The sequence below is a fragment of the Pararge aegeria genome, chromosome 21 (assembly GCF_905163445.1).
Source record: "Pararge aegeria chromosome 21, ilParAegt1.1, whole genome shotgun sequence".
NCBI lineage: Eukaryota > Metazoa > Arthropoda > Insecta > Lepidoptera > Nymphalidae > Pararge > Pararge aegeria.
Genome location: NC_053200.1, coordinates 15,698,477 through 15,718,723, shown reverse-complemented (window position 1 = coordinate 15,718,723; position 20,247 = coordinate 15,698,477). Strand labels below are relative to the sequence as shown.

The 20,247-nt window shown below is 37.4% G+C and overlaps 1 protein-coding gene across 1 annotated transcript in view; it reads right to left on the bottom strand.

Moving 5' to 3' along the window:
• The window catches only part of LOC120633478, a 33,494-nt gene that overhangs the window by 6,923 nt on the left and 6,324 nt on the right, over window positions 1-20,247 (bottom strand). Inside the window, exons 2-14 of the mRNA XM_039903689.1 lie at window positions 18,390-18,529; window positions 15,885-16,215; window positions 15,274-15,388; window positions 15,114-15,201; window positions 14,290-14,456; window positions 13,121-13,306; window positions 11,264-11,437; window positions 10,467-10,617; window positions 9,908-10,094; window positions 9,327-9,469; window positions 7,721-7,838; window positions 2,224-2,363; window positions 433-754 (exon numbers count right to left, since the gene is read on the bottom strand). Coding sequence (XP_039759623.1) covers window positions 433-754; window positions 2,224-2,363; window positions 7,721-7,838; window positions 9,327-9,469; window positions 9,908-10,094; window positions 10,467-10,617; window positions 11,264-11,437; window positions 13,121-13,306; window positions 14,290-14,456; window positions 15,114-15,201; window positions 15,274-15,388; window positions 15,885-16,215; window positions 18,390-18,529 — 2,262 coding nt within the window. The remainder of the gene's footprint in view (window positions 1-432; window positions 755-2,223; window positions 2,364-7,720; window positions 7,839-9,326; window positions 9,470-9,907; window positions 10,095-10,466; window positions 10,618-11,263; window positions 11,438-13,120; window positions 13,307-14,289; window positions 14,457-15,113; window positions 15,202-15,273; window positions 15,389-15,884; window positions 16,216-18,389; window positions 18,530-20,247) is intronic.

Sequence of the window (20,247 nt, the reverse complement as noted above, 5' to 3'; positions counted from 1 at the left end):
AATATAAAATATTTATATTTATACAGTGATGATACCTGAAATTCAAGACAATTGGAGAAATTGAAGTTAACGCATTTTAATTGTATTGCTTAACCGCCTCGGGGTCTCGTATCTAGTGATTGGCAAGTTTAATTAGAGACCACGGGGTCCTGGCTCCTGGGTACTGTTCCTGGGTCGGGGCAAATTGGTAAAATTGGTAATTGGTAAAGTTATTAAATTATAACTTGCTTCAACGGCGAAGAAAAAACATCGTGAGGAAACCTGCATGTCTGAGAACTCTCCATAATGTTTTTAAAGGCATGTGAAGTCCACCAATCCGTACTTGGTCAGCGTGGTGGACTGCGGCCTAAACCCTTTTCAGTTCTTAGAGGAAACCCGAGCCCAGTAGTGGGCCGGTAATGGGTGATGATGATTATTAATAACAAAATTTACCTTCTTTACTTTTTGACGTACATTTCATGTCATTTATGCTACCGATTATGTTTAGCAGAAGTATTGCAAGTAGCACTAATGCTACTACTATATCACTAGCATCTACTTCTAAATTATTGTCAGAAAGGGTGTGGCAGTAATGGTTTTCCACTTTCGTCTTCAGATTGTAGTCCTTCCAAAAAGTATCGTTCAGGCATCCCTCGAGGAGCTCCGCTGTCACCGCAGTTTTATTTCGTATATACGGCTGACAATTGTGAGTTACACAGACGCTGTGTCGTATTTTTGAGTGGTTGAAATGGGTTACTCTTCTTTCTGAATACTCCTACAACAATATCAAAACAAGTTAACTTACAAGAAATGATCATAAACTGAAATGGGATATTAGAATAATTGTGTGATTGTAATTTTACTGGCAGCTCCACCAATCCGCACAAGGCCAGCGTGGTGAACTACGGCCCCCCCTTATTGTTAACCCTTTATTGTGGTAGGCGACCCTGTAGTGGGCCAGTAGTACGTTGATATGATGATGATGAATGTTGCTGGAATCTACTGGGCGATTTCAGACAATGATGTTTATTTGGCCTAAGTGGTTATGTATGCTTACCCTATTTTAAATAATTTGCTTGCTAACATAAACATTATTTTAATTACTTTTCTCTAGAAAGTTTTTATTACAATCAGTGCCCATTTTGGTTACTTAGCTCTTGGATAGGGTTTTTCCAAAGTTAAGCTATAAGAGTGACCCCACATTGTTAACTTCTTTTGCCCTAAGCCGAATTAAAAGGACCTCTACAAGATCCTTTAATTTTGGTTACCTTAATTTAATTTTTCTATTTTAATTTAAAGCCGAAAATTAACAAATCAAAATAAAAAAAAATACAAATAAAATAAGACGAGTACTTCTTACACTAAGAAGTAATGAAATAGCAATACAAAATGTAAGTGGTAAGAAAAAAATGGACAATCGATGATTCTAAAGCAAAATAAATAAATTAAATAATCCAAAAGAGCTTATGACTAGGTCTGATGACATACGTTATTAAAGTAATTACATCCGCTGTATCTAAGTACTTGTATATTTATTTTTGAATTTTTTTACATCAATGGCTGCCAATTAATCTATATTAGCATAATATTAGCACGTCATTGGGGTTTATGGAAAGATCAATGTCGAAATTACTTTATAATAGGATTTTGTATAAGGCTATTTTTGGAATTTTCTAGGTTTACATAGTGAAATAAGGAACCATGTTTTGCAAAAAATACCCTCAAAGTATCGTGCAATAGGATAATTTACGATTTTAGACGCAGTTGTAGGCAAAATAAATAAGCTTAACCAGATGGTTGCGCTGTTTCCAAACCTATGTTAGGGTTTTTTTTGAGCGTAATCAATAATATCAATCTAATCCAAACTCTTTATATTGCCGATTTCATTTAGTACTGCAATCCTTTTTACACACACTACTCACTACTAAATCACTACTAAATCCAATCTGCCTAAACAGTGCCTAAAACGAAATAAATAGTAGGGTCGAAAAGTTTCGCATGGTATGCATGGGACATGCCTTAAAACGTGCCGCCCTATGTCTATTAAGCCGACAGAAAGTTTTTAAGTCACATTGCAAAGCTTAGCGGCAGAAATAAGAATGGTGGTAGTACCTACTGCCTCCGACAAGCTGTCACAACTAGGTTTAAAAGGAGTATGGACATACATGTCCAACACGTCGCTTACGTTAGAAGGATTGCCCTGAGTGTGTATGTGAAGGCCTTTTATATAGTCATATAAATTACCTGAATCAATTCGAGGAGTTCGCTTCGTTCATCAGACACCAGGTCGAAGTTGACTGTACAGTATACATCATCAGGTCGCCGCAGGCATTCGGTGTAGTTGTCTACGTGGTAGATCGGCGGCAAGCGGCTGTATTCCGTCTCTGGAAAGTTATTTGTAATTCATTGTATTTCCAAATATAACATTAAAATGATTGGATAGAAGCAGGCGTTACTTTGCGGAAATCCATAACATATTATGAAAATTAAGCACTCCGAACAGCAGGACTTAACAATTATTCATTGTAAAGCCAACATCTCCTGAGGATGCTCCGGTTTCGGAGCAAAACGTGCGTAGAGGGTACAATGCCGAGTATCTGTTTGGTGTGGAGTATACGGATTTCAGAAATTATAAATTACACCATACAGATTCTCCTGCTGTTCGCGGAGTATAGCAAATTAAGCTCAATTTTCATAATATGATTAAAAAGAGTAGGTAGTAGTATCCATGTATACATCATAAAAAAAATATTTAATGTTAAATTTAATAAAATAAATGACAAGAAATTAGGCTACTAAAATGGAAACGTTTGTAGAATGGAAGACTCAAGGTGGGCTGAACGACTAACTGAATGGATACCTATAGACACGAAAAGGTCGTAAAAAAAAAGGTGGAGAGATGTTTTTACGCATTGGCACAAACTGGATGCCTAAGTGTAGGGATCAGGATTTTAAGATAAACTTGGGGGAGGGCCGGGAGGCCTACGCCGATGAGAGAACTTCTACCTTAAATTAGACCTAAGAATTAGACAGTAGAAGACCTCACCAAATTAACTTTATATAATTTTTATCAAATAAATTCAAATTAGTAATAATGATTAGTAAAAATGTTATAAAAGAAAAATTTAATAATGCAATAATTGGTAGTACAATAAAGGCTTTTTATTTTATCTTCCGGAATGAAAAAGAAAAGGATTTCGCTGCTACAAGAAAGAGATTGGATTAGATTGATATTATTAATTTTGGGCAAAAATAAACTCAGTAAGCTAACTTAGGTTGTAAAGGGGCGCAACCATATGTGAAGCAAATTGATTTAGCCTACAACTGCGTCTGAAATTGGTAAATTATCTACCACTTGTCTTAGCCTGTTACCAGATCCCTTATGGGATTTTCTAGAATAAAATGTAAACCTAGAAGATCCCCTAAGATATCCTGTGATGCTCTATTTCTAGACTATGGTTTTACACTTAGGTTCCAACAAGCCGATGGTAAGTGGAGTGGTAGTGCGTCAATTATTACTTACTATAAAAAAATACTGTGCCGGATGAAAAAATTTTGGCAATATATTAATCATACCTATATAGGTACTAGAGTGGCGTGCACTGGGTTTCTTACCAGGGTATGCATACAGCAGGAAAATTGCATAAAACGGCAAAAATCCTCCTTTTATACGAGTTATATATCAATTTTAGGGTATGCAGTGCTTTTGTGCATGTATGAAGTGCACGCCACTGGTACTAGTATAAATTGCCTGGAGATATGAACAGAAAGTTCCAATACTTAACAATCCTTGGTCTGTCCCTAGGTAGGTACCCTTAAGAGCCGAACACCACTTTTAAACAAACAAAAAAAAATTAAAAAAATATATATATATTATAACAATACTCTGTTACACACAGCGCCATCTAGCCCCAAAGTAAGCGTCAAGCTACGCTTACTTGAGTGTTATGAGTACTAAGATGACTGATGAATATTTTTATACATACATATCTACTTATAATATACAGATAAACACCCTGACACTGAAAAACATTCATGTTCATCACACAAACATTTTCCAGTTGTGGGAATCGAACCCACGGCCTTTGACTCAGAAAGCAGGGTCGCTGCCCACTGCGCCAGTTGGCAGTCAAGACTAAAATATAATAAACTCTTCAGCTTTCAATATCAACTCGTAATTGCGGAAATAAAAATGGTAATTACCACCTGGCACTATTAGTAAGACCTAATGCAAATCATGTCTTACTAAATAACAAATCATTAAAATAATTACACAGTTCCGTAAATAACTGTTTCACTTACCGTTTAAATAGTATATCACTCCGTCGCACTGTTTAAAAATAACTAAAAACAAAACACTGAGCGTCGGAAGCATTTTAGTGCGCTTTTCTTTGCATGCTTTTATCTTAAATCTAAATTAATTGCGAGCAAAAGGGAAATATTTCGTGGATGTGTGCAAAAGATCTATCAGAATTTTAAACGATTGCATAAAAAGATTACAACAGTTCTGGTGAAGTAATCAGTATAAAGTGTCAGCGAGACAATACTTACGTAGTATTTGTATTGCATACGCGGAAAATGTGCAAAAGCTTTATGAGAAGACATTATTTTTTTGTTTTTATTAAATCTACGTTGAGTTATTGTAATCGAATGTAATGATCGCAGGTCATTAAGTTAATAATGAAGATGTTAGGGCCTGTACATACAGTGTATATTATACGCGCGGAAGACGCGCGTTTACGTCTATCGATCGAATCTGTAACCTTCGTACAAGATTTTCTCATAGCAATCGAGGAGTCGTTATCAAGTATGAAATCACTTGAACAGTGGAGTAAAATGGAGGTTATTTGCATTGTATTAAAGAAAACAAAACCCAGGAGTGTCATAAGGTCCATTTTATTTGATACAGAGTTTGATACAGAGTTACTATACATTTGATGAATTCCTCAATGACAAGGTAGATTGGAAGCAGCCAGCCTCGCTCTCATCTCCCGCAAGATAGAAAAAATATTGTAAATGTTGATGTTGGAAAAGAGCAACTACTGAGTTTCTTCCCGGCTCTTCTCGGTAGAATCTGCTTTCCAAACCGGTGGTAGAATCACTACAAACATACATACTTGACGTTTTAAAAGTGCTTATAAAGTAGGCCTACTTGAAATAAATGAATTTGAATTTGATATGCGAAAGCTACTCCTCGATTGCAAGCGAGCAAACCTTGTACTAAGGATTCAGCAGTTAGGTAATCGATCAACTATACGCAGATTGTTGCGTTTGTCACCTTTTAATCTGACAAATAAACGCTTCGTATTTGTATAATATGAATCTCGTATAAAGGACGTGAAGCGGTGATAGCCCAGTGTGCAGGACTTCGACTTCACTTTCGGGAGACCGAATTCCCGGTGTTTTGGGAGTTGGCCGGGGGCTACCGAAAACGCTAGTCAATTGCTATGCTAAGTGTTTAATAAATAAGATTATAATTAACTTAATGTGGCAATAAATCTTTAAGTGTATTAATTACTACTGTTAAGCGGAAGCACTTTGTCTTAAACGTACACTAGCTGAGATATACTCAGAAACTAGCTAGTGCAGAGGACCTCAAACTTCACAAAACGTGCGGTTTTACTCATTTTATGAGTATATCAGCTGCTTAATAACTGTCATAGACATTTATCTTATTTATTTTTTTGCTTTTCAAAGGAAACAAACAGTTCAAATAAGAGTAATGCCGTATTTTTATATCACATAAACCAATGAAGTTTCCACAACTAAGCAACTTAGTTATACATAAACGACAACATTGACCACAATTGCTTGGGGATTAAGTACAAAGCGAAAATTATACAACAAAATTAAATTTAAACAAAAACTTTAAAAGCTTATATAACACTTATTTAGCCATAATTATACTTATTCCTAAAAGTGCACATTTTGATGTGAAAAATGTCCGTCTCACAATATCTCATCGGTGAGGAAATGTTAAAAGCTATTATTCATTCACGTCTGATTCTTATGATTTGGGGTCATAAGAATCAGACGTGAATGAACACGAACTCGACAGGAATGCGGTATCCCGCAGAATCTGATCACCTACTATTACGAATACAGGGTCTACTAGTTGCTGCCCGCAACTTCATTGACGTGGACCTGGAGATACACATGGAATACTATTTATCCCGGAAAATTTAACGATTCCCCATAAATTAAAAAAGAATTAACTAGGGACTAAGAGCCGGTTTTTTTATCCGTATTTAGGGCATCCAATTATTAAAAATTGTTCATCATAATCATCCTTACATCAACCCATTACTGGCCCACTACAGAGCACGGGTCTTCTCCCACAGTGAGAAATTATATAAATATAAATAAATAAATATAAATATACTACGACAGTACACACATCGCCATCTAACCCCAAAGTAAGCGTAGCTTGTGTTATGGGTACTGAGATAGCTGATGAATATTTTTTTATGAATATAATACACATAAATACTTATAATATACAGATAAACACCCAGACACTGAAAAACATTCATGTTCATCACACAAACATTTTCCAGTTGTGGGAATCGAACCCACGCCCTTGGACTCAGAAAGCAGGGTCGCTGCCCACTGCGCCACTCGGTCGTCAAATTATGTAGATCTCTCAGGCATTCAGGTTTCCTCACGATGTTTTCTTTCACAGTTGAAGTGATATTTTAATTATTAAAAACGCACATAACTTGGAGAAGTTAGAGGTGCGTGCTGGGATTTGAACTCGGCCCTTGGAAAGTGATGTCTAGCACGAACCCAATGCGCTATCACCGCTTCCGCTTAGTAAAAATTATACAAACAGTTCCGTAGATCCAGAGGTGATCCCCGACAACCTTATAAACTCACAAACTCACAGACTTTATAATATTAGTATAGATAGCTCCAACGATGCTTTAGCAAAAGCGGTTAGTTAACTATAAGGTTTACTACATTATTTGAGTAACAAATGTTACGATTGTGCGTAAATTGCTGTTTTTGTTCAGGTTTAGCAAATTCAGTGACGAGTGTAAACGAAGTCGCGGGCAATAAAATTTACATATATTTTTTAATTAAACATACAAATTTCTCGTGGGGGATCACAAATGGGCATTCTCCTTTAAAGTCCAATTCTGCATTGAAATTCAATTCTGAATCTTTCTTTTTATTCTGTGACAATAAATCCCGTGTACCTACGGTTTTAATACCTGCAATCGTTTTAGCATGTTCATGTCATTTAACTTAATTATATAATATTATTATGATTATCTTTACTCACTAGCTATGCCACGCTGTTTCACTTGCTTTGAACTAGAATATAAAAAAAAAACTTATTCAAAAATAACCTAAATAGGCTGACCCAGAGAAAAAAAAGGGTCTCCTTTCAGAATGAGAAGGTTTTAGGTCGTAAGTAGTCTACCACGGTGGCAAGTACGGATTGATAGACTTCACTAGACTCACTCTTAGGCATGCAGTTTTCCTCGCGATGTTTTCCTTCACCGTTGAAGCAAGTGATATTTTAATTACTTAAAACTATATGCGTTACTTTAGGTGCGTGCTGGGATTCGAACTCGGCCCCACGAAAGTCAAGGCGAAACCCAACACACTGGGCTATCACCAATAAACACACATCACACATATTATATTCCCGTGGATGTCGTAACTAAAGAGTTAAAAAAGCAAGGTGAATAATATACACTGGTAGAAATCTTTGGTTTCTTTAGAAATATTTATTTAGTCGGTCTTGGAGACAAGAAGGCACGCGTCAGTCCCCAGATGGGCGCCTCCACCAGCAGCCACAGCACGGCCCCCAATGCGAACGATAGGAAGACTGATGCAAACAGCACTATGCCCTGAAATATATATCACAAACCGGTCATGTACATGTCGGTCGCGCAGTGAATTTTTTTTTTTTTATGTTTTTTTTATTGAAGTAAAACTTCTTTAGGCGCGACTAGGAAGTAACTCAGAGTTTTTTCTGACGGAAGTAACGCTTACATCAGACGTCTGTGTAGTTTCCGCTATTTAAAAAAATTTGGAAAATCCAAAAGTGCACGCCTCATAATCTCATTTTTTTCACAATAAAATTGATTTTTTTTTAACTGAAACTTTCAATGCTCATTACAATTTTTTTTTTTCATATTAATTATTATTCATTATTTGTAAACAAGACACGGGAATGTCATAATGATTGCACATTGAAAGTTACAATTAATATTAGCTAGAATAATTACATGGAAATTTAACGACAGTGAATTGAACGCTCATATTAACTAAGAAATTATGTCGTGTGTTACTTTAGATAATTAAAAAAAAATTATTCATTTTATACGATATTCGATACGATAATTTTTTCGACCAATTTTGATGCCACATACACCCGTCCATACACGGGCGTCCAGAAAAGATTATGTTTAATGTTATTATTTACTATGTTAAACAAAAAAATCACGCTTATTGACTTATACGCCAGCTAGTGGCAAATATCATAATCAATTAGGATTATTTATTTCCAATATTTTCAAACGGATCAATTGTGAATAGCAAAGTGAATAAAAACTCAACAGTTTTATGAAAAAAAATTTTTAATTGCAAAGTTTTTTGAATAACAATAATATACCTACTTGTTTATATATTACTATTGTAATAAATAACTTATGAATAAATTTTCTGACGATTGCGACATTCTATAATTTTCAATTGTCATTGAAATTAAATATATTAAATATACAAAATAATTAGAAATTAGAATTTCTGACTCCAGGCAGCCCTACATGGAGTTTAATATATAGCTTGTATATTGGAGAGTCGTATCTATTTGTTAATACCTTCAGAATGCTGGCATATTGGGAAGCCGTACTGTCGTCTGTCACTAGCTGGTGCTCTTTCGATACCATATAAATCATAGTTAACTTTCACGAGAATAGAGATCGAATAAACATAGGTAGAAAATCTGTTTTGAAGCCTTAGTACCTACATCGAGTATAAAACTGTGATCTTCCCAGTAAAATGGAACTAATGTAACTCGTTTACTCGCAAAACCGGCGCTTATGATTTTTGTTTTTTTAAGGTTCTCTCAAAAGTCCGAGCTAAAGAATTCTAGGCAAATTAGTTCTTAATGCAATGTGAATAAGATCCATTTTACGCAGAAGTTCAAGTACTTCCATACTCGAAAACGATTCCTTAATTGCGAGCGAGCATCGCTGTGAGCCGCGATAGCTGCGTGCAATCGAGCACTGCAACAGATCGATCGAGAATGGGACTTTAAGCATTGGTATTGCAGTCAAGTGCATACAATTTTTGTAGTTAAACAAGTGTGTATTTAAACAAAATAGACTTACCACAAAATAGTCAGACATATAAAGGGGCGCAGTCAGAATCCCGGAGACGCCTCGCTGGAACAAACTGTGCAGTAGGAAGGCGCTGTAGGACACCCGGCCAGCCCAGGTGAAGCCCCGCCACTCTATTATGCCGCGGTATACCGCTAGAAGGATTTGAAACAGAGTAAGTAATAAAAAGATTCGAAAGATAATCATCCACATCCTATTACAGTCCACTGCTGGACTAAAGATATCTCCCAACTGGAGGATTTGCACACCACGCTGGGCAGGCGGGTTGGTGATCGCAGTAGATGGTATTAGTAGCATAGAGGGCGCTGCTGCCCGTTCGCCGTTATATACCCTTAGTCGCCTCGTACGACACCCGCGGTAAGAAAAGGGGTGGTGACAACTGTATTCTCATCTGCCGTCACTACACGGTCAGATGATGCGAACTATAGGCGCCGCCATATTGCCCTTGGCTGCTCTGACGAGCGCCTATCACTTTATCCCTACTCGGCGGCCGACCGTCACGCGACATGCAACACACAGTCGAAAAAGACAGAGGATGTAATAAAAGTTTCACTTTTAAAAAAGTTACTCACTTTCAATTTTGAAAATGTTGCTGATGATGAACAAGAGCACGAGGAGTTGAAAGAAAGGCTTGCAAAACGTCGCGTACAGCACTCGCAGCAGCATGGTGGGCGCTACGCCGTCGATGTAGAAGATGCCGCCTGACAGGATGACCGCCACGTCGATGGGAAACAGCAGCCAGACGATCCAGCGATACTTCTGCAAAATAAGTAGTAGAGTTTTTTGTGGCAGTTCGTCCGGTGTACGTACTAAGTTACCATACATGACGGCCGAGTGGCGCAGTGTCGCCTGTGGCAGAGTGTTTCTAAGTCCAGGACTGTGGGTTCGATTCCCAGAACTGGAAAATATGTACATTATATTACATTATTATGTACCTTATTTAGTTTTAAATAGTTTATTTTAGGTTATATTTATATTTTAAAGAAACAATATTACTATAATAAAATTATAAGCATTTATATATAATATTCATTAAAATATTTACAGTCATCTTACCTGCCAATACTAGGCATTATCTAGCGACTGTGTTCGAAACGCGGGAAACGTATTATTAAAAATGTACCAATTAACCTTGTATTTCGTAAAATCCTTCTCAGTAGTCTGCCACTGATAACAGAGGAGTCCTCCGGCGAGGCCCAGCGTGTATGTCGACAGATTTGTATGCCCTCTGATGTAAACTAGTCGGTAAGTTTCTAGATGAACGTACAAACTGCGGTAGGTCCTGCATAATACAGAAAAACAATATGAGAATCATAACATTCACATTCTTAACTAAGGGCCTTTCTTATAAATGTTGTATGACTGGTGATTACTTATACAATGTTTTCTCTCTACCCGGCATTAGTAATTTGATACACCTTACAACTTTTATACAATATAATAAAAAATATTCCGCCAGATAGGTCTCAAAAATGTGGGAGGTATCTCAGAAATTTAAAATTTCAGAATTTCCTTTGGTGTGGTCCGCGTGGAAACCGATTCCCTAATCGGTCGACAGTTATGAGTCCATACCCCTGTATGGACTAATGACTGCCGTACCTCTAAAAGGTATCATATTAGATATCATTTACCATCAGGTGAGATAGCGGTTACGTGTTGACATGTAAATATACCAAAAGAAGTAGTCAAACTTATTGCATGTCGGTTTTGTGTAAGAAATCTATTCTTAAATCTGATCATCAATAATAGCCTTAAACAGTCCACTGCTGGGATAAAGGCCCCTCCCGACGATAGGGTTTGCTCAGAATCCACTGCTGGAATAAAGGCCCCCCTCAAGGGGCCTTTATTCGAGGAGGAGGGGTGGTGACAACTGAATTATCATCTGCCGTCACCACACGACATTCTTACATACTCATCAAATATCATACTCTGGTGACTGTATAACAGTAGCATCCAAGTCCTGGAAGTAGGTGTGCGCAGCATTGATGAACAGGGAAGCGAGGAACAGGAGAACCAGAGCCACCTTCCGATGCTGAGGCTTTTGAACCAGCACCATGAATATCAGCCCCACGCAGAACAGCTGTGTGTCTGCAGCGAGGTACCTGGAATATGGGTTTGGGAGTTAATCATGCAATCTTCAAGTAATCTTTGACTTCGTGAATAAATTCACAATGTCAATTTGTATCGGACATTCTATCTGTCTAATTTCATCTTTTGGATGGTGGTATTTTGTAATGCCAACTCCACAATTGAAAATGAAGCTGTTATAGAGCATTGAGTAGGAGCTCGACATCATTTTTTTATATATTTATATGTTATGTATATTTTATATTTACGAGTATATATTACGTATATTTATTTAAATTATATATGTATTAATTGTATCTTTACATTTTGGTATTTATGTATATCTATCAACACTCTTGGCACTATCCCGTTCTCTTGCTGTAAGTCCTATCTACAAAGGTTGCCTGTAAGAGATTGCTTGCAGCAATAAGGCCGCCTTTGCATGTCTACATTGTGAACTGTATACTCCTTACTGTTTCTTTTCCTGAATCTTATACGTGCAATAAAGTGTTTCTTCTTCTTCACTTCCGAGTTCGAATCCCAGCACGCACCCTTGAACTTTTTTAAGTTGTGTGCGATTTTAGTAATTAAAATATCACTTGCTTCAACGGTGAAGGAAAACGTCGTGAGGAAACCTGCATGCCTGAGAGTATACCTACATTATATTCGCAAATGTGTGTGGAGTTCACCAATTTGACTGAGCAAAAGCAAAAAGAGCAATCTGCTGAGTTTCTTGCCGGCTCTTCTCAGTGGAATCTGCCTTCCGAACCGGTGGTTGAATCACTACAAACAGACAGACTTGACGTTTCAAAAGTGCTTATTAATTAGGCCTACTTGAAATAAATGAATTTTGATTTTTCTTTGCACTGGGCCAGCGTGGTGGACTACGGCCTTAACCTCTTCTCATTGTGGGAGGATACCCGTGCTCTGTACTGGGCCGGTAATGGATTGATGTGATGTACCCAACAATTTACTTTGATTTCATATTTCAGTTAGTTCATGTTATCGTCATGGAAACCAATCTGGTGTTTTAGTAAAATAAGAGATCCTTCTAGTAAAGTCGAGGAGATTAGATCATCATCATAAACCCGTTATAACATCACTACTATACAAGGCTCTAGTCTAAGAATTAGAAGGGCCGTGGTACGCCACGCTGGCCAGATGCGGATTAGTAGATTTCACGCGGCCTTAAGAATATTATAGAAAACTCTCAGGAATGCCAGTTTCCTCGCGATGTTTTCCTTAGCCGTGAGAGCAAGTGATATTTCAATTAAAGTAATTGAAAACGCATATCACTCCAAAAAGTTAGAGACTGGGAATTGCCCTCGCTCTCCCTAACGGGAGACAAAAGCTCTAAAAACTAAGGCGATAGGCATTACTTTTACGTGGCCATTGCTGGTTCTTTAAATTAAATCATTTATTTCAGGCTTCACCTGTAGGAATATCTGCAAAACACCTTTAAATTGTTAGTCAATTTAAAGGTGTTTTGCAGATAAGAAAAACTTTATAAATTTAAAATGCAAAAAAAAATCTTCGGAACCGACAGGATTTGACAGGAGACGCTATAAGACTGATATAAAAAGCATCAAATGCATCAGCGGTAGTAGAGCCGCTTAATTGGTTAAAACGATCAGGTCGCGATTGCCAGAGAGTTGCAGTTTCAAATCCTCCAAGTGTAGTTAAAAACACTAATAAAAATATAAAAAAGACAAACTTACCATCCTTGAGGGAAACAGACGTTGTCCTTATAGATGTAATTGTTGAAGAAGAAGATATTAGCCCACCAGTACTGGCGGCAGTAGTTGGACTCACTGACCACGACCAGGTCCCACAGGGGGCCACTGCCAATGTGACGCATCAATGTACTGATTGTGGCCAAGATTAAGGCGTAGGGTGGAGTTAATCTGAAAATAATTTAATGTATTGCTAGACCACTTCTTCTCTGGCAAATGTGTAAATTTTCCAACAAAAAAAAAATATCTTTATTCAAGTAGGCCCACAGGTGGCACTTTTGATGCATACATGAGAATTATACGGTAGTGAGATGATGGCGATAACCATATTCGTAAACCTAAAACTAAAGCTACGACAAAAAACTTAGCCGGGAACTTAGATAAGAACTACTCAAATAAATCTGTCATCTGAGGACTTTAAATTCGATTAATGATCAGTTTCCGGCGATGACTACTGTCTGTGATGAAGGCACGATTCTTAAGGGACAGAACTAAAGCAAAATTCTGTTCTCACATATTCAAGCTAATATATCCGGTTAAATCTACATAGGGTATATATGATCGCGAAATGTAATATAATATTACAAATGCTACACTATATTGATAAGATTTTGTTGGTTTGTCCGTTTTTCAGGTACTAACACTAGTATTATAATATTAGTAGAATGCGGTAAGGATCTAAAACGTTAAACATTTTGAGATAGTTTCTTTACATTCGTCAAAAGCCTTTCCACTAGACTATAAGCCTCTTCCAAAATGAGGGTCCATAATCACCCCCCTAGGCACAGACAGGTTGGTGATCGCAGTAGACGGTAGTAGTAGGACAAAGGACGCTGCTGCCCGTGCTCTGTTATATCCCCATAGCCACCACGTCGCGAGGAGAGGAAGGGTGGTGATAACTATTCTGATCTACGGTACGGCTTTTGTATACCTATTAAACTATTGCAAGTATAAAAACTGCCCAGAATGTTGACTGGATCATCAGACCACTTGAAATCAGGCTGTACCATCGCCGATAACTGCTAGTTGTAACATCCAATCCATATATATGAATTACCTAAATACAGTAGATTCTTCAGTGATTCTATATGAGTGAGACTAATCGTCAAAATCTTAGATCCGAGAAGTTTCGAGTTATGAAACTATACGAATACCTTATCCATCTCAACAGAATACCTTTGGGTATCTGCTTCCAAGTGATCGGTGTTTTTTCAGACTGTATCTGTAAGTTGTACGCCAAAAGAAAGCTGGACATTATGAAGAATGTGTGAGTTACCAAATTTCCATTCAATAGGATCTGTCTGGACAAGTCATCATATGCCTGTAAAAAAAAACCATAGTTATTACTTTATCATCATCATATCAACCCATTAACGGCCCACTACAGGGCACGGGTCTCCTCTCAGAATGAGAAGGGTTTAGGCCGTAGTCTACCACGCTGGCCATATACGGATTGGTGGACTTCACACACCCTTAAAAACATTATGGAGAACTCTCAGGCATGCAGGTTTCCTCACGATTTTTTCCTTCACCGTTTAAAGCATTGATATTTAAATTGCTTAAATTAAAAACGCACATAATTCCGAAAAGTCAGTGGTGCATGCCGGGGTTCGAACTCGGTCTCGGAAGCCTTGCCCACTAGGCTATTACCGCTTAGAGGTGCGTGCTGGGGATCAGCTCGCCGAAAACCAAAGACTTACTTTTCGGGGACTCATAATACTAAATCTTTTTGGATATTTCAACCAGCTTATCTCATGGACATCCAATTCAGTTTGTTAATATTATTGCGTTATTTCTGCCTTCTGAACGTTAAACCACTTGGTGCTAAGGTTTTGCCCGGAGTGTTATAACTAGCCATGGCGGAAACCTATCATCAAATTACGTTGCTAGTTTGGAAATTATAACATGCCGCAAAGATTTGCTGAGCTAACAGAACACTCATTTTCCTAGATTTAAAAAGAAATCAATAATACATTACCTTTTCTATGTAAAGCGGATTCGCGATGTAAGCATATGACAAAAGGAGTGCACAGTGCGAAAATATTACGCAGCATATCGTCAGCGCTCTGAAATAATTAAAAACAAGTTAAAGGAATGAGTTTACTGTCGATTGTGATGTTTATGATGGCAATTCTTACCTTAACCCATTAAATATTTTCAGTCTTTCCATTCTGGAGTCCGGTCCACTTCCCCCCGGAGCCATTAGTTTGGACCAGTTGCGCCTTATTGAAAATGCGAGCAAGTACTGATTTCCTAAGGAAGACAAATTTTTTAAGCTGAAAATACATGTATCCATATTACTTTTGCTTTCGTTTATTTACTCCTAACTGTTAAAGTTTATTCAGAAAAAGGGTCTGGTTATATTTTAATTTTGTGTTAATACATCTTTTTTTGAAATTATAATAAATACATTTCGACGGATGGCATGACTAAATTTAATGCAATCCTTACTAATATTACATAATGGCGAAAGTGTCTTTGTATGTTTGTTTGTCGCTCCTTCACGCTCCACCAATCAATAAACTCGAGTTTTGACGGAGAGTAACACAGTAGTTTATCCCGGGAAAACCAATGATTCCCAAAGAATTTGTAAAAACCCAGACAAAGAACGGGGGCAACAGTTGGAGTATGAAATAATTAAATGTATTTTTTAATAACGATACCATAAATATATGACAAAGTAAGAAAGTAAAATGATCTGCTTTTAATGGTACCAATCAATAATAAACATACATAAATATTTAATTACCTGCTTTACTATCTTTTTCACATAATATGATGTCGTAAAAGCTTCCAATCACGTTCATCATGATTAGAATAACGTAAACAGCCGCTACTATGAAATCGCTTGTATCCAAAATAGTTCTTTCATTGGCTCTTTTGCAGTACTGAAGTTGAGATAAACTTGCTTCAAGCTTATAGCTTCTCCATATGCTTTCATTGATGCATTCCCCGAGGACCTTCTCTATGGCCGTCGTTGTATTTAATGTATCAAAGTAATCTTTACATGTGTTAGTGACGCAGGTAGCTCTGTGTATTTGTGTATGGTTGAAATGTTTGATTTTGTAATCCGAATATTCCTGCAATAGACAAAAAATTTGGTTATAATAATTAAGCTTAATTTGCTGTACTCCGCGAAAAGCAGGAGAATATGATTGGTGCAATTTAAAATTTCTTAATATTTCAATCAACCGAAGCATCCCCAGGAGATGTTGACTGAATAATTGCCAGAGGATGATCCGGTTTCGGAGCGAAACGTGTGTGAAAGTCAAAGTCAAAGTCAAAAATATCTTTATTCAAGTAGGCCCATAGGTGGCACTTTTGATTGACCCCGTACATTACACGGGTATCACACGGTAGTGAGATTATGGCGATGACCATATTCGTAAACTTAAAACGAAAGCTACGAGGGTTCCAAACGCGTCCTCGTGAAGTTGTCAGAAGCCCACAACAAACTTAGCCGGGTGTTTTTTCTTTGTTATAACCATTCACCATCTCACATTGTCATTTAAAATTATTAGAAGAGCAAGCAACCTGGTTAGAGCAATCATTCACACCCAAGCTTTTTTATCGATTTCGTAGTCCTTTATACTATAATAGGACTAGGACGTAGAGAGTACATTGCCGAAAAACTGTTTGACCGTACAGATTCTCATGCTTCTCGCGCAGTATAGCAAATTGAGTTTAATTTTCATAAAATATCATAAAATTCCGCAAATTATCGTCTGCTTCTATCCAAAAATGTGGTTATCATTTATATAGAAATTTTTGTCAAGTTTTAACCTTAAAGCCTTCCAAGATTATACGTTTTCTACTTCCTTTATAATACAACCCATTTGTATCCCACTATAGAGCACGGGGCTTTTCTCAAACTGAGAATGGTTTAGGCCCTAATGCAGCACGCTGACCCTTGCGGATTGGAAGACTGCTCACGCTTATAAGAACATTATGGAGAACTCTCAGGTTTCCTTCGGTGTTTTCCTTCACCGATAAAGCAAGCGTTTTTAATTCCTTATATTAAAAACGCACATAACTAATGAACGTATTATAAAAAACTAAAATATTAGTTATATTTTAGATAAAGATATTGTGTAAATTGGCCAAAGTATTACAATATGATTCAAGTTAGTTTAAAAAATCTGCCACCTGAGAGCTATCTTAGGGTACGTTGCATAAATATTTAGAGTTAGATGGAAATAACATATGTTAGGATTCTTTGTGTTCTTTGTGTTCTGTGTTGATAAAAATGGGACAAGAAATAAGAAATCCTACCCAGAAGAAGTCGCGGAGATTCACTAGTTAAATTTTTGTAATTTTTTTTATTATTTATCAATTTACGACTAGAATTACAGGGTTTCTACTTGTCATATAATATTTTATAGCTTGCCACTATTACGTACCGACAATGTTAACTGTTTTTATTACACACACAAAATGTTATGAAGTATAACAGATAACTACTTATACAGAAAAGAAAGAAAGAAAAATCGTATTTATTGTCACACATTTGTGAAATAAAATAATTGTTAAAGTATAAAAATTATAAAAAAAAAATGTGTGACAAAGGAGCTGGCTCAGTATAGCTGCAAACTAAAACGCGCAGCACTGGTTTTCAGCCAGCCCCATTATACAGAGTAACTGTTGCGAGTTTAATCGGAGTACAACAAAACAGATCCGTCCTCTTAGCTTTGACATTAAGGGTGTAATATATACACCCGTACATAACATCACGCTATCATTAATAGCTACGACGACCGCGTTACGATCATCAATGAGAAATGTTGCAAATGCAAAAAAAAAAATATATTCCGTTGAATGCGATGCGTAAACGGTAAACGTTACGGCAAACGACGAAATTATGAAGTAAGTATGACGGAATTGTTGCTCTTTTAAATTTCTAAAGAACAGTTCGCGGGAACATATGAATATATGAGCAAGTTGGTGCGCCCGCGCCAGTGGCGTGCATCGAGTGTATGCACAGGGCTTGCAGATGATAAAAATTAAGAAAATCCCCAATGCGAGTTATAAAAAACTGAAGGATAGGCATTGTAAGAGTTATAAAAAGCCAACCCTTTACTACTATATATAACTCGTACTGGGTATTTTGTTCATTTTATATCATCTGCATTCCCTGTGATACCCTCTATGCACGCCACTGGTCCGCGCATCACCAATAGCAGAGCCGGTATTTGCTTTCGCCACACGTACATGTCCGGGGCACAAAGACTCATCTGTCCTTTAAAATAAAGCTTACTCGTATAAAGCGCATGAGGTCCGATGGCCCTCTGGCGCCGAGGTCATAGTCCGCCACGCAGTACGTCCCCTCGGGTTGCAGCATGCACTCATCGTAGTCGTCCATCGCGAACAAGGCCGGCATGCGGCGGTACTCGCTCTCTGCAAAAATTGGGAAAGGGTAGTTTAAAAATGGTTTTTAAGGAGGGTCGCACACATGCATACTAGCCGAGAGACGGGTACTATGGAGGGTAGAGGTAAGGAGAGTCATCTTATATGGGAGAAAAGTTGAAAAAGTGTCCAGTTGTTGCGCTAAATAACAGTTCAAAAATCCTCCACAATGGCGCTGGTGGATGAACAGGGTATGGTATGAATTAGTATGAATGTAGCAATCGTAGATGAATTGAAGTATGCCGAGTTAAAAAATTTAATGTCATTATCGACTAAAGTAGTTAATTATTGAGAATTTCAACAACTTACGTTGTACAAAATATTGTGGTAAATATAACCTTACTTCCTTGTATCTCCATACTTCCTTGTTTATTTTTCAAGCCTACTCTAACAATATTTATATTTGGCGCTTCTTTTAAGAGTTACCCTGATGCAAATGTGGCGCCATCCTAATTTAATACATTTTGACGACACTTTTTCATATACACAGATGACTCTCCTTACCTCTACCCTCCATAACGGGTACATAAGCAGCGCGGCGCATATAACTTTTGTATAGAACAATTAGGCAGTAAGCGGAACGAGTGTCGTTAAGCCGCGGAGCGTAGGCGAGGTGCATCCGCTTCTATTATGGTTGTATGCAAAATCTTCTCCTATTTAATTAATAAAATAAAAATAAATATTTTATTTCAGACAGACAGTTTGACTAGTCCATATTCAAATTAAAGTTTAAAACAATGAGTAGTAGGTAAAAGAAGAATTTATAAAAATGGAAAAAAAATATATTTTTTTAAATTGAATTTCATTATTTCTAATTTCATTTAAGCGGCGATTGCGAAGGTGCTCGACTTCTTCACTGTTTGGGGGCCGAGTTCGAATCCTAGCTCGCACCTCTAAATTTTCTAAGTTATGTGCGTTTCATGTAGGGAAAATCACATGCTTCAACGGTGAATTAAAACATCGTGAGGAAACTTCCATGCCTGAGAGTTCTACATAATGTTCTCAAAGGGCCTTAATCCCTTCTCATTGTAGGAGGAAGAAACCCGTGCTTTGGAGTGGGTCGGTAGTGGGTTGATGGGATGATGATGGCGATAATTTCTAAAGTTATGTCATTAAAATAAAGTCTAATAAAAGTATAGGTAGATTATTCCAAACTTTTGCACTATTTGAAACGTACGTTTAAATACCTAGTGAAAAACTTTGGAATATTGTTACGGTAGGACTTGGCAATCTTTATTAAGTCTATTAATTACTTGTTTCAGTGTAAATTCATCCTGTGATTGCGACATGTTGAATAAACACTGTTGAGGTTTTAGAGCGTATAAAAGAAAGCATACCCCGCGACTCGACTCGAATTAAATTCTGCGCTTCGACCGTACCGTGTCGACTTTCCAGTGAGCGACAAGCCTAAGGTATTATAAAGTTTAGTGGGGTAGTATTATCCTAAGATATTCCAGTAAGAGAATAAGGTTTTCTTTAGTAATAATTGACTGACCACTGAATTGGGCCGTGTGGTGACGGCAGACCAGAATACAATTGTCACCACCCCTCCTCGTACCGGGTGTCGTGCGAGGCGACTAATGGAATATAACGGAGCACGGGCAGCGTCCTCTGTGCTACTACAACCATCTACTGAGAACACCAACCCGTCTGCCAAGCGTGGTGGTTATGCGCAAGCGCTCCTAATTTCTGAGGCCTTTATTTCAGCA